Here is a 13,713-nt window from a genome sequence, read left to right on the forward strand (position 1 = left end):
GGCAAAGAAAGGAAAACAAACTATTAATTCTGACAAAGCCCGGTACAGAATTGAACATATTTTTGGAGACCTGGAAAAAAGACTGCAGTGAACTGATGCTGGCTTGATGCCAGGCATCTACCAAAGCTGCTTTCTCGGTTCCCTCCACAAATGGACAGGGGAGAGAAAATATAATGAAGTGTTCATGAGTTGAGATGAGGAATAGGAGAGATCATTCACTGCCATGGGCAAAATTTGGGATATTAATAAAATTCATTACTAACAAAATCAGAACAGGATAATGAGAAGTAAAATAAATCTTAAAACTACCTTCCTGCACCTCTTCCACCTTCCCAGCTCTCCCTCCTCCCCCAGTGGTGCAGGGAGACAGGGAATGGGGTTATGGTCAGTTCATCATCCACAGTTTCTCCCACTGTACAGAAAGAGGAGTCCTTCCCCTGCTGCACCATGGGGTTCCTCCAAGAGGAGACAGTGAATTTCTCCAAAGTTAGTCCATCTAACCCCTCAAACTGCTGCAATGTGGGTCACCCTTCCACGGGGTGCAGTCCTTCAAAGACAGGCTGCTCCTGCCTGGGTTCTCCCCATAGAGGGTCATAAGACCTACCAGGAAACCTGCTCCAGCATGGGCTTCTCTCTCCAGGGGTCTGCAGGTCCCTGCCAGGAGCCAGCTCCAACACAGGTTTCCCAGGGGTTCACAGAACTCTTTCAGCCATCCATCTGCTCTGGCTGGGGTCTGTTCCATGGGCTGCAAGCAGATTTCTGCATCCTCATGGACCCCCATGGGCTGCAGGGGCACAGCTGCCTCACCATGGGCCGCACCATGGGCTGCAGGGACCTCCTGCCTCTCCTTCTGCACTGACCTTGTCGTCTGTACAGTTGTTCCTCCCTCATATTCTCACCCTGCTCTTCTCTGGCCACAATTGTATCTGTACAACAACTTTTTTCCCCGCTTCTTAACAGATTACAGAGGTGCTACTATCATCCCCTGCTTGGTTCAGTCTTGGCCAGCAGCAGGTCCATCCTGTTAAGTTTAACATGGCAATGAGTTCTTCATAAATTACTTTAGAGTTGGAAAATCTGAAAGTTTCATCTAGGAATTCCTCCAGGAAAAAAAAAAAACGGTAAAAATTATATAATATTAACAGCTAAGTCTGAAGCATGTTAGTCTGGTCTTTATGGCCACTTGAGAGAAATCTGGCACTTCCAGCTTGTCACTCAGCATTCTAAATAAATCTGCTATTCTCCTTTATCAGCCTCTGGAAATGCCTCTTTCTTTTCACCAAATCTAAAATTAAACTTGATTCATTCTCCTAAGTTTTAAAAAAAGTAGTTCAAATTAGGTAAAATCCCCTTAGATATAAAAAGATCAATAATCTCAGGGTAAATACAAAACGTTATTACTTTTTAATGATTCTTGCTTTTTCAAAATTATTAGAATCAGGAACATAGTGTAACTTTCTTGCCATCCTATTCCAGAATATAGATCTTACTTCACAATATTCTAAAAAAAGATTTTTGTCTATTAATAAAAATCTGCCTGATTTCAGAAAGCACATATAGGTGATTCCTAAATCTGAAGAACACATCCTTACCAAATCACAAGAGTTTAGAGGCAGACCAAATTACTCAATGCTGCATAAAACATTCTCTCAATTCTTTTTAAATAGAAAGTATTTATGTGGAAATCAAGGGTATTAAGATTTTAATTTGCAGTAACTGTCCATTCAAAACCAAGTAACTCAACTGGAAATATCAGGATAAATCACAGTGCCCCAAATCTCAACATCAATCAACAAGTGACCAAAGTAGAAGCTATTCCTACCACACTGTTGGAATGCTGGGCATAGGTGCCCACTTCACTATGTTTCTATGCACAGGGCATAATGAGCTCCGAAAAGAGTCACAGGTATGGATGATACGGCACCCTTACGAAAATATTTAAACCAAACCAGGACAACAGGCACTATATTTATCGCTGGCAAGTATACATAGCAGTTGCTACAGGTAGAAAGGTCCAGAATCCTTCTCTGTGAAAGAGAGCACTGGGGTGAAAGGAAATAAAAATGCAAAGCAATCTCTGTTACAGCAGGGCCTGGGCATCATGATGAAGCAACATCAGTAACCGTGGCAGTACAAACTATACTGTAGCAGAACCCATAAGCATGCAGATAAGTTCAAAAAATGTGAAATCAACTGCCTCAACACCATCACAGCAAAAGTCACATCAAGGTTAATAACATTTCTTAAATACACAGAATAAATTAAGTCTAAATTCTAACCAAAAGTGAGAGAGAGCTGACAGGAAGATAAAAACCCTGCTCAGGTAATCAGAGATATGGAGAAGTTGTCATACACTGTACTACTATTGTAACAAGACAAAAAGATCCCCATAAAGAAGTTCATAACACTACAATTACTGTGTAGACAAAATATTTAATAAATTTACTTTGCTAGAGAAAATAGACCTTTAAATTAACTTCAACTTTAGTCTCTGATTAACAACAGAATGACTCACACTTAAAACTACAAAGGTATAGATGGTCCAACATTTTGAGTGGGCACATTGTAATAAAGGTTAGTAGAATTGCTTCATGTGAAGAATACTTTTCCTATGAAAAAATACAATTTTTCAGTTAATCCAATTTTAGATTGGAATTAAACTGGAATTTTCTGAATCAGATTTCCCAGGGAATATTTTATTTTACATCTTGGAAACACTTGTTTCTGAAAATAGGGTTTATCGCATTTAAAATATTCTTTAAAATATTACTATGGCTTCTTCTTTGAGAGTAACCATTTACATCCAGCAAAAATCCACTCTGAAGCTGAACTAAATTGCATTTATCATGGTATCATAGAATGGCTTGGGTTGAAAGGGATCTTAAAGATCAGCCAGTTTCAAACCTGCTGCCATGGACACCTCCCACTAGACCAGGCTGCTCAGAGCCCCATCCAACCCCACCTTGAATACTTTCAGGGATGGGGCAGCCACAAGTTCTCAGGGCAGGCTGTTCCAGTGCCTCACCAGCCTCACAGTAAAGATTAAATTTAAACTCCCTCTCCCCAGACTTCCGTACTCTAATAATAGAATCACAGAATCATAGAACACACTGACTTGGAAAGGCGAAATCAAGATCATCAAGTTCAACTCCTAGCCCCGCACAGGACACCCCAAGAGTCACACCACATGCCCAAGGGTATGGCCCAAACGCCCCTTGAACTCTGTCAGGTTTGGTGCTGTGACCATTTCCCTGGGGAGCCTCTTCCAGTGCCAAACCACTCTCTGGGTGGAAAAGCTTTCCTTGACATCCAATCTAAACATCCCCTGACTCAGCTTCATGCTGTTTCCTCGAGTCCCATCACCGGTCATCAGAGAGGGCATCAGTGCCTGCCCCTTTGCTTCCCCTTGTGAGGATGTTGAAGACCATATGAGGTTTTTGTTCAGTCTCTTCCCCTTCCTCTAATCACAATCTTCATATGTTCTACAAAAATTTCTACATACTAAAATACCTTCCACTTTCTCACTTTACTGGGGCATTAAGTACATAGGAAGATATGCACTGCCTATCTGTTGGGGGCAGAGGGAAGAGAAGACTCACCATAAACAGTTATTTTAAAAAAACCTTAATTGTGTTCTTAACATTTCTTTCCTATGGATATTTCAAGTTGTATACTCTATTGAGTGTGCAATAATCCTGCATTTTCCAAAGGTTCAAATGTAAATCCTGTTCAATATGATATCTGTAATCATCTCAATCCTCCACAATGATAATTTTCAATATATAAAGAGAAAAATCTTGGGACTTACACGGAAATAGTCACTGCAGGCTGCCAGGACTGCTTTATGTGCATGGAATTTCTGCTCTTCAGCGATAAGGGTAATATCACAAAGTATGCCATCACTTCTTTGTTGGTTCAGAGCTGCCAAGACAGCATCATTGTGGGAGCTAGACTGACAAAGCCTCTGACCTGTCAGCATTTCCTGAACACTGGGAGGGGAAAGGGGAAAGATTCTGTCAAAAAAAAAAAGTACGAAACAAGCACATTCTGTCAGAAATACAGAACAACTTTTTCTAAGATATTCTGGCAATTCTTGGAAAGCAAAAAGGTCATGAACTCTGTCAGGCAAAAAATCTTTACACAACATAGACATCCAAAGAAAAGCTCATTATAACAATGCATTATAAAAACTGATTACATATCCAAAAAACCTCAATGGTTCTGATTTTTCATTTCCTGTACCAGAAGTCAGCTGAACTCTTAGGATTAATTCAGAATCATTTTAGGATTAAATGAGAACAACAGAGGGCTTAGGTCAATGGACCACCAGGAAACTTTAAGTGGTTCAAACTGAAGCACTGGTGAAAAGGAGGGTATATGTACATCTCCAAGAAGTTCTACTAAAAAGAATTATGCCTTATGGTCTCAGGTGGCCTGTTTAAGTCTGATGCTGAGTTACTGAATGTTTTCAGACCACTTCAGGCTATTCATATTTATGAAGTGTTGTGGTGTTATTTTGATTGTCTGTTTTGTGCTGGGGGAAGGGAGAGGATGTTTGCTCAGTTTTAAAATGCCAAGGCCTTCTCCACCTCTGAATATTTCCATGTATGAATATAAGATTTGCATATAATCCAGTCTAAGACTGTCTGATTGCAGCTCCTTTTTTTCTGTAGCAGAAGGAAGAGACAAGATAACTGTTGATGCAAATGGAAACAAATCAAAATATATCAGCAAATCGTCTTTGGTACAAAACAATGCAATTGATTTGAACTCTGTGAGACTGTCAATTTGTATTGCCAGAGAATCCATATATGTGTTTATAGAAGGTGAATTGACAGTTTAGGTTTCACATATGGACATACCCTAAATAGATTTTATAAGGATTCATTCAAATTATTCTTTTTTCTGCAACTGTTCTGTTTGTGAAATCCAACTCATATTCTAAATTACAGTAATCAAGAAATCTAACTTGCTAAAACACAAGATAATTATTTTAATGGTTATTTCTATTCTGTAATTTCCATAGCAAAGTGACTAAAACAAGAGCAAGTACAATACATTCACAATACCCTGAGATGGTTTCTCTTAACTTCTGTTTTTATTAGCCTCTCTTTCAGAGTTGTAAATCAAGACCTTCATTCCTCTTGCTTTTTCATCATCCAGAGGACTATTTCGTTCCACAGAAACATATCTGGAATTTTAAACTGAGTTCTATCATAATCCATTTTTCAATTCAGTGACCAAAGTGAAAAATCAATTGCCTGTAACCCTTGTGCTAATAACATATGAAGAATGCATATATATGAAAGGTAATTTAACTGGAATTTATGAATGAAAATACATAGAATAATTAAACATAACAACTGATTATTTGCAGAGATATCATCAACTGAAAAATTCAATAGCTATAAAAGCAAGCAAGTTCTGATTCTCTTCTGCTGCAGAAGGATGGCAGGGAAGGGGGAACAGAACTGGAATGATAAGGTGTTCTTGTCATATCAGGGAATTTTCTGAGCTCCCAGATCAGAGTATTAACTACTCTGTAAAACAGAACCACCAGCATATCACATTACTGCAAAGTTCTGCAGAAAACCAATTCAGCTAATAAATTCTGCAGAATGTTCTTTCTGAAAGAACCATGTTCTTCCCCCAGAAAGTAATTAAATTATAAATGACAAATTCTCCATTGCAACAATGGGTGGTACAAACAAATGAGAAAGGCTACATTGGGAAAGAGACAAAAGTGAAGGCAGGAAAATGAATTTGGAGTAAATTCCTGGAAGACAATTCACATAACTGGAAAAGTAATATGTCCTGAGCAGTGCAACATTACACAAAATTATCACCAGTCATGATTTCAGATGCATAAATGTAAATGCCAGTTGCTCCCACAATCAAAAACCTCAAGTATAGACTAAGGCATAAATAAGATAATGTATTGTGGGCCTCCAATCAATTCCAGGCAGTTTTCCTTGCCTAAGAAGCAACAAGGTAATATTTTGGAGATTAGAACATGCACATGTATTTAATAATGTGAATTCCTATCTAATGAATAAAATTATTAGTCTTACTTTTTTCTACTTTCTTAACTGAATCTTTGGTAAACATCATCTTAAATGTTAATAACTTCCTACACACTACCAAGTACCATACCTCAGGCACCTTTCAGATGGCATCCTTCAGTCTTCTGAATATCAAAACTTATAATCCTCTTGGGAAAGCTGTGAGTGTTCCAGCTAGAAAAACAGAATGGAGAGGAACATTAAAATTCAAAGCATACACAGGCTCAGTCTCTTTTAAGATCAATACTTTCAGGATGTGCAATTCAAAAGCAAGTTTCACTGTATAGATTTGAGTGCAGTCTGAAAGTGGCCTTTCCTCTACTCTTTTTTTAGAGATCCACACCCTGCCATCTGAATGTCTCGCACCTACAGCACCTGAGGAATGCTATCCAAAAACGCAGGAACATATATAATTTCAAAAAAGCTGAAGAGTGGTGAGGAGGGAAGTAGCTCTACCAAAAATCCTTCAATATGAAGAATAAGTCAAAGGCATGTATTAGTGCTTGTTTACTTACCAGAATAACACATAGTTTCTATGTGCAATGATCCTAAGGGTCTTTTCCAACCTAAATGACTCTATGATGAATCATTCTGACAAATATAAACAGTATAGTGCAATCATTTTTATAAACACAACAGCTCTTTTTTTTCAAGTCAAAATACTAAAGTGACCATACAAATAAACACAGAATAGCTGAAGTGTCCAAAGACCTAAATTATTGAAAACAGGGTTGTACAGCAAATTTTTAACTGGTGTAGCTGCCAGCACAGCTGACAAGACATTTCACATTTATATCAGCATTATAAAAGAAAAAATATGTGTTAACAGAATAGTCAAAAAAGAAAAGTACACTATTTTTACTGCTTATTTAAGCCATGTGTGGATTGTTTAATTTAACTCAGTAACACTGAAGTAATACAACTCAGCAAAATCTGAAGAATGGAAATATTTCCTTATTTTTCTCCCTTTTCCAACAAGACTGCAATTCTGAGCAGATGGGTGAGGTCATAGAGAATTTATGCTGATGATTCAACGGGATGTCACTACACAAATGGGTATGCAGTGCTTTCCAGTGATGGTTTTCAGAACATTTCACTCTCACCATCAACAATCACCATTCTAGTCCTACCAAGACAATTCCCTTTATCCTTCAAGAGACAGAAAAACATAGCATATTAAGTTGGTGCTCTTAACTAAGGAAGCAAACACATTTCTGACCAATGTACCTGCTCTTGTGTACACCCATATGTCAACACTGATGCTGGCCCTTCGGAAATCCTACACCATCCAGAGACTGGTACGTAATTCAACCTTCCCCTGAACTTTAAGAGGTCCAAACTCTGGCCCATACACAGGAAAAAAAACAAACCCAAACCACAGGAAGCAGTGAGAGCAAACAGAGGAAGGATGAAGACCTGCAGAGAAAAAATTTCTTCTACAATAATTAAGGCATATGCATCAAAGAATTAACAAAATATTCAAACAGTCCCACACTGCGTTCAGTGCTTTAGCCCAACCAAATCCGTCTTCCCCAAACTTTGGCACTCCTCCTTTCTCTTCCAAAGCTCCAGCGCTGCATGCCTCACTTAAATGTAAACCATGTGCACAAGAGTACAGTCTGTAAATAATTTAATCAATACTGCACTGAATTTATTTAACCATATAGAACTAAGGCAGCTGAACATTTTTAATAACTGGAAATTTGAAAGTATTATTTATCCTTACTGAAAAAAAAAAATTAAGGAGGCACTTCTACCTGTTGCATAGATATGCTGTGCCAGAACTGTTCTAAAATCATTTGCACCAAAAATTTATTTCTGTTTCAGACAGTGAGATACATCTCCATTATATAAAGTGTAATTAGTAGTGATTAGTACCTAAGGAAACTCTTTGCATTAGAATGTTTAAGACATACTATTGTCTTTCTATTTAACTACTTTAAGTAATCAAATTGGTTTAAAAGATTAGTTTATAAACTTAAGGGTAAGAGTTTTGGTTGAAATGGAAAACTTTAAATCCATCTAAATCCTTCTATTACAGTAAAATAGTCCTTAATGCTGAAAATTGACAAGAAAAATATAAGCCAAGCAGAAAATGTCCATGCAAATGATTATGACAAACTAATACATCAAAACAATGTTTGCTCAGTTCGCCTGACAAAATGTCAGTCTTCCCATATATATTTTTGTCACAGTCCTATGACACAGCAAAATGAACCGTAAGTTTTTTGCACTCTCAGGAAATCTTGGAATGAAGTGTCACTGCCGCATCCATTGCACATTGTTAGGCTATGCCACTTCTTTAATGAAATTACCAGTGGAGTTCAGAAATTATTTGTTCAAAGATTGATTAAAAAAAAGAGTATTTAAGCAAGCAGTATTTCTTCCTTTATTTTAATTGGATATAACACTGGTTTGGAAATACAAGACAAAGTAGTTTAGTATCCAAAAGTATTTTTTGGCAGAATGCATGTGCCCTTTTTCAGAAAAAGTCTCAGTCATTTAAATTAATCTTGAGGAGCCAATACCATGTTCATAGTTTATACAGAATGCATAAGAGGCATGGAAAAAATTTCAGTTACCTTTTTCCATCCTTCTGGTGGATTTTTTTGGGAGTATTTGTTTTTCCTGTATCATTTAGAAACAAACTGAAGGTGAGAACACATTATTGATTAATTCTTGAAACAAGCCACCAGAGTATGGATTAGATTAAGGGAGGATGCATACAGGAGATCAAAATAAAACTCATATTCAATCTACTTTCTGAAAATAACCTATATGTCCCAAAATTCACTATTTCCTCCCCCATGAAGTAACAAGCTTTTTTTTTTTTTTCTAATTCACATATCTGATTTTACAGAGTTGCCCAAACCATAGACCAGATCATCACAGAACTTATTCCATGGCATAAACAGGCTCTGTATTTTATACTGGGCACCTAAGAAATATTTTTACCACTCTAATTATGCTTCCTTTGTCTTGTAAACTAGTAAAAAATGTATATTCACAATGAAAATGACAATCTATTAATAATGCCTGAAAACATGCAGGTTTTCTACGTAATTCAAGCCTATATAAAATAATTACCACCTTTCTAGTTCATCAATAATTTTCCCTTTTGCTCTAAGTAAATAAGAACTGGGTTACAATCAACTTCAGTGTGAACTCACAGAACATGATATAAGCATTATTTTTGCTAGGTCAAAAAGGAAATTGTTTAAAAATCCCGATTTTAAATGTGTTTTTAACAAAATTAAAATAGCATTTGACACAAAGCTTGTACTCTCTTTTTTACTACGTTAATTACTTCCTAGGCAGGACTTACTCAGGCATCCCACTCCCATCCCCTGAGCTCCAGCCTAGGTTTAGGGGAAAGCAAGGGTTCTATTACCTATGCAGGAGTCAGAAAAACCCTACATAACTACCTCCACAATTCTAGGTAACACTGTGTTGTGGTGGAAGAGGTTAGACTCTGCCCTTCTCAGATATTTGGTGAAACTGACAAATAAAAAAGAGAGAAAAATCAAAGTGAAAACACCTGCAACTACCACTTCACAAAGGTCAGCTTAATACAGTATTCAAGAGATACCAAAGGACACTTTTTTAGACAGAAGAGATGCTCTCTTGCGAACAGGGCCAGGATCAGAACACTTTAAAAAATAGGGTGGAAAATTACAGAGCATTTGGTGCCTTTTATCCCATGTAAAGAAAATAGCTTAACTGTGAAAAGATGCAACAGAAAATTTGAGCTAAATATCTTTCAAATTGTTTACTGAGACCCAGGCAGCCAACATACATAAATCTTTACTGCAGCCAGATGCAATCTCTGCTCTTGTGATGATGCACATTTGGAGGGAGGTAGAAGAGCCAAGAACCCTTGGGGATGTCCTCAAGCAGCCACTGCCTCACTCCTCACAACAGCCCCTGCTGCTTCAGAGCCACTCAGAGTGACAGGAGACTGACTTGCCTCCCTGGGGAGATCTCTGTTATTCATCTCTTAACACAGTGAGACCCTGGGAACTATGGAGTCCTTTACACTGTACACTTAGGGCAGCTTTCACCTAGTTGCTGATCTTCTGTTTACCACTAAACTTCACAGAATGACACTGCATTATTTAAGTACTGCTCTGCCTTTGAAGTCCTTCAGTGTATGAAAAGCCCCCTAATTTCTCATTTAAATTTTTACTTTAAATTGGGAAAGCCACTCACTTATCTATTACCACATTAATTAAAACAATACTGCTTATCAGAAATATATTTCAAATAATTAATTTTAACTCACTCAAACCATGAGTATTTAAGGACCGATTTTAATCTCATTTCACATAGGTAGCTTTTAGCAACATTCCTAAATTTCATTTCACTTGTCAGTAACCATAAAAAAAACTCTTGATACATAAAACTTCACATTAAATTTGGGTAGTTTTTTCATTTCTCTGAGTACAGATAATGTATTTTTTCAGATAGCAGTATTTCACTTAGATATATTTATTAACATTCTTAATTATGACCGTTATTATGTTGGAAAACAGTAACTCAACATTCCTTACCTTAAATTTGCTGTGTGACAAACTAGCTTACATAGAAATTTATTAAAATTTACATGCTCAAGAACTGGTTTAAAAGACTAAAAATACTGAATATATCAATATTTTTTAAAACATTTTGCATTTTCAAGTAGTTATCTTTAATTAGTTATCTTCTTTCCCTCAAGTCACTCCATTTCCAAGCGTGTATTTTAAGTATTGAAAAATGCTTCCACTTAAACCCATACCAGTTCAAGTTAGATGCATGGACAAACTGAAGGGATCATGAAAAAAAGTAAAAATTTTGAACCAACTGGATAAGTCATGAAGATAAAGCATTTGCATGAATTGAAATGGTATTTTCACTTAGCTCCAAATATCTGGTTTAAATCTGGCCTTTTTTTAAAAAGAAAATATAACATTTAAAAGCTAACAGAAATACTTTATATTAGTTTCATTCCAGAATGGCATTATAGCACATCCGGACAGAGGCTGTCATGGATACAGAACGAGACCATTAAGATTTACCCATGGCAATTTTCTGTTCTAGCTTGGATCCTTATTCACAGGAGCTTCTGCTTTTGCCTGTGGTTTTAATAAGTCAGAACAAATCACCCTTTCAAGCTGTACTTCACCTTCTCTCAAAGTAAGAATCTCTTCAGAAACAAAACTATGAGTTTACTAATCACAGAAAATAAAGGACAACATTATCTTCTACTTTTTGAAATCACATCTCTGACAAATCAATTTGTCAAAAGGAAAACACTTGGAAACATTTAAAGTTTGACTGCAAACCTGCTCTTCTAAGCATACTATCACACTTTTCCCATATGCTGGGAGACAACACTTTGTACATTAACATCTTTGAGAATTGAAATATTTTTCTCATTCCATAAAAAATGTTCAAGAATGTCAAGTGTGAGAAAAGCTCTGCCACTGCCCAATGTTGTCAGTGAAACCATCATTTAGCTCAAACACAAGTTGCTCAACTGATTTAGTGCGTCAATACAGTGACTTTCAAGAAAAAGCTTTCAAGAAAAAGCTTTCATAGTACTGAAAAAATCCCCTTAGATTTAATGTAAATTACAACACTAAGGGAAAAAAAAATTGGAAGCCTGGATTTGTTTGGGGAAACAAATCAGTCAAAACATCACAAGAAAAAGAATTAGCAAAATAAATATAAAATAAAATCACCAAAAATTCAAACTGCTAAAGTCTTCTGATTAATTACAAACTATTTTCTTGTGAGACTGGAATGATCATTGCTATCTTCAGGCCATCAGCAATAGTGAATTAGAATAATGAGGTTTATTTTCTATTACTACCAAATTACCATCTGACTTCACAGAATAATTAGGCTCTTAAACAAAAAAAAAAAAAAAATGAAATCACTCGGCTAAAAGCTGTTTGAATAGAACATCTTCATGTCTTTATATCTTCTTTGTGGTGTTATATCTTCTACATATGTCAATGTATCAGCATTCGGAAAATTTTTTTCTGAATACACATTCAGATAAAATAAAAAGTCAGGTTCATGGCCATCTGTGTAACTTAAGGCATATTTTACCTAAATTACCACCTGAGAAAGAGGTTGTTGCATTCCAGTGATAAAACCACAGATCATCATGTAATTCAACTCGAAACCACACAGATGCAGTTTGATGATTTTGAAGACAAAGTTTGCTTCCAGGATGTGTGCACACAGTTTCACATATTTCATTTGAAAAAAGGTAACAGCTTTATTCAACTGTAGTAACACACCTTTGTGCAGTATTGTCTTAGCTTTTCAGAGCACCCACTGTTGCTGTCATTTAAGCTATGACACTAATTACTCACCTGTAAGGAATACGACATAACTTACAGCAGATTAATTTATCATGACTGGGAGAACAATATTACAACTTGATCCTGATCTCATTGAAGAAATCTCAGCTCATGGAAGGGGACTGGACTAGATGGCCTTCAAGGGTCTCTTCCAACCCAAACTATTCTGTTTTTCTACGAACTTATTTTCTAATCTTTCTGGAAGTCAGGAAACAAATATGCAAAGCACTCTCAAAATGAAGCATCTAATCCATGCATTGAGTTCACAGTTGTTATATAGCGGACAAGTCAAAAGGTCTCTGGCCAGTTTTAAGGCATTCTGCTCCTGGGATAAACCAAAATCTTTGTTATTTTGCAAAATTATGCTTTCAAGATTTTTCCTTATAAAAAGGAAATAGAAGATAGGGCAACTTCAATAGTTTGTAATTGTTTTGGAATTTGATTTGCATTTTCATTGGATAAAAAAAAAAACCAAACAAAAACCAAGAAACCCCTGTTCTTCAAGCCTAAACTTGAACACTTCCAGGCATGGGGCAAACAGAATTCTGTGCAATCTCTTCCAGTGCTTCACCACCCTCTGAGTAAAGAATTTCTGCCTAAGATCTAAACTAAACCTTCTCTCTTGCAGTGTAAAAATTTTTTCCCCTTGTACCTTGTCCTGTCACTATATGCTCTTGTAAGAAGCCCCTCTCCCACCTTCTTACAAGCCCTGTTTAGGTATTGGAAGGCTGCTAGAAGATCTCCCTGGAGTGGAGCTTTGTCTTCTCATTGCTGAACAGCCCCAGCTGTCAGTCTGTCTTCATAGGAAAGATGTTCCATCCTCCTGATCATCTTTGTGGCCCTCCTCTGGATCTGCTCCAATAAGTCCACAAATGTGGAAGGCTTTCCTAAACCAAATCAGAATGTTTTATAGTGGAATGCAAAAGAAACTAGAAAGATCATAATTATTTCTCCTGATAACTCTAGAAACAAACATGGAAAGGGACATATAATAGTGAGGCGTGGCTGGAAATGGTGTGAACTTCATCACAGCCTCACTCAGATAAGCCTTAGATTTTTAACTTTCACAACCATCAAGATGCTTTTATTGAACACAACAATTATTCTTTTCTAGTGTATTAAGAGTCAAAAATACATAAACATGTTTTTGAAACTACCTCAAATTTGCATATAGACTATTTACATGAGATAGGATTATACAGTACTGTAGTCTACAATCTTGGCAATTGGGCCACAAGAACTCTTATCTATGACTGAAACATTAAAAAACACATAAAAATACTAAGAAAAGTGTGATTTCT

General features: G+C 36.6%; 1 protein-coding gene across 3 annotated transcripts in view; it reads right to left on the reverse strand.

Moving 5' to 3' along the window:
* The window catches only part of KLHL32 (kelch like family member 32), a 122,129-nt gene that overhangs the window by 90,348 nt on the left and 18,068 nt on the right, over positions 1–13,713 (reverse strand). For all 3 annotated transcript variants that reach the window (XM_033053723.2, XM_033053722.2, XM_033053724.2), the window contains 2 exons: positions 6,154–6,236; positions 3,809–3,989 (listed from right to left, as the gene is read on the reverse strand). In XM_033053723.2, the coding sequence (XP_032909614.1) occupies positions 3,809–3,989; positions 6,154–6,176 (204 nt within the window). In that variant the 5' untranslated portion in view covers positions 6,177–6,236. The remainder of the gene's footprint in view (positions 1–3,808; positions 3,990–6,153; positions 6,237–13,713) is intronic.

The sequence above is a fragment of the Catharus ustulatus genome, chromosome 3 (genome assembly GCF_009819885.2).
Source record: "Catharus ustulatus isolate bCatUst1 chromosome 3, bCatUst1.pri.v2, whole genome shotgun sequence".
Taxonomy (NCBI): Eukaryota; Metazoa; Chordata; class Aves; order Passeriformes; family Turdidae; genus Catharus; species Catharus ustulatus.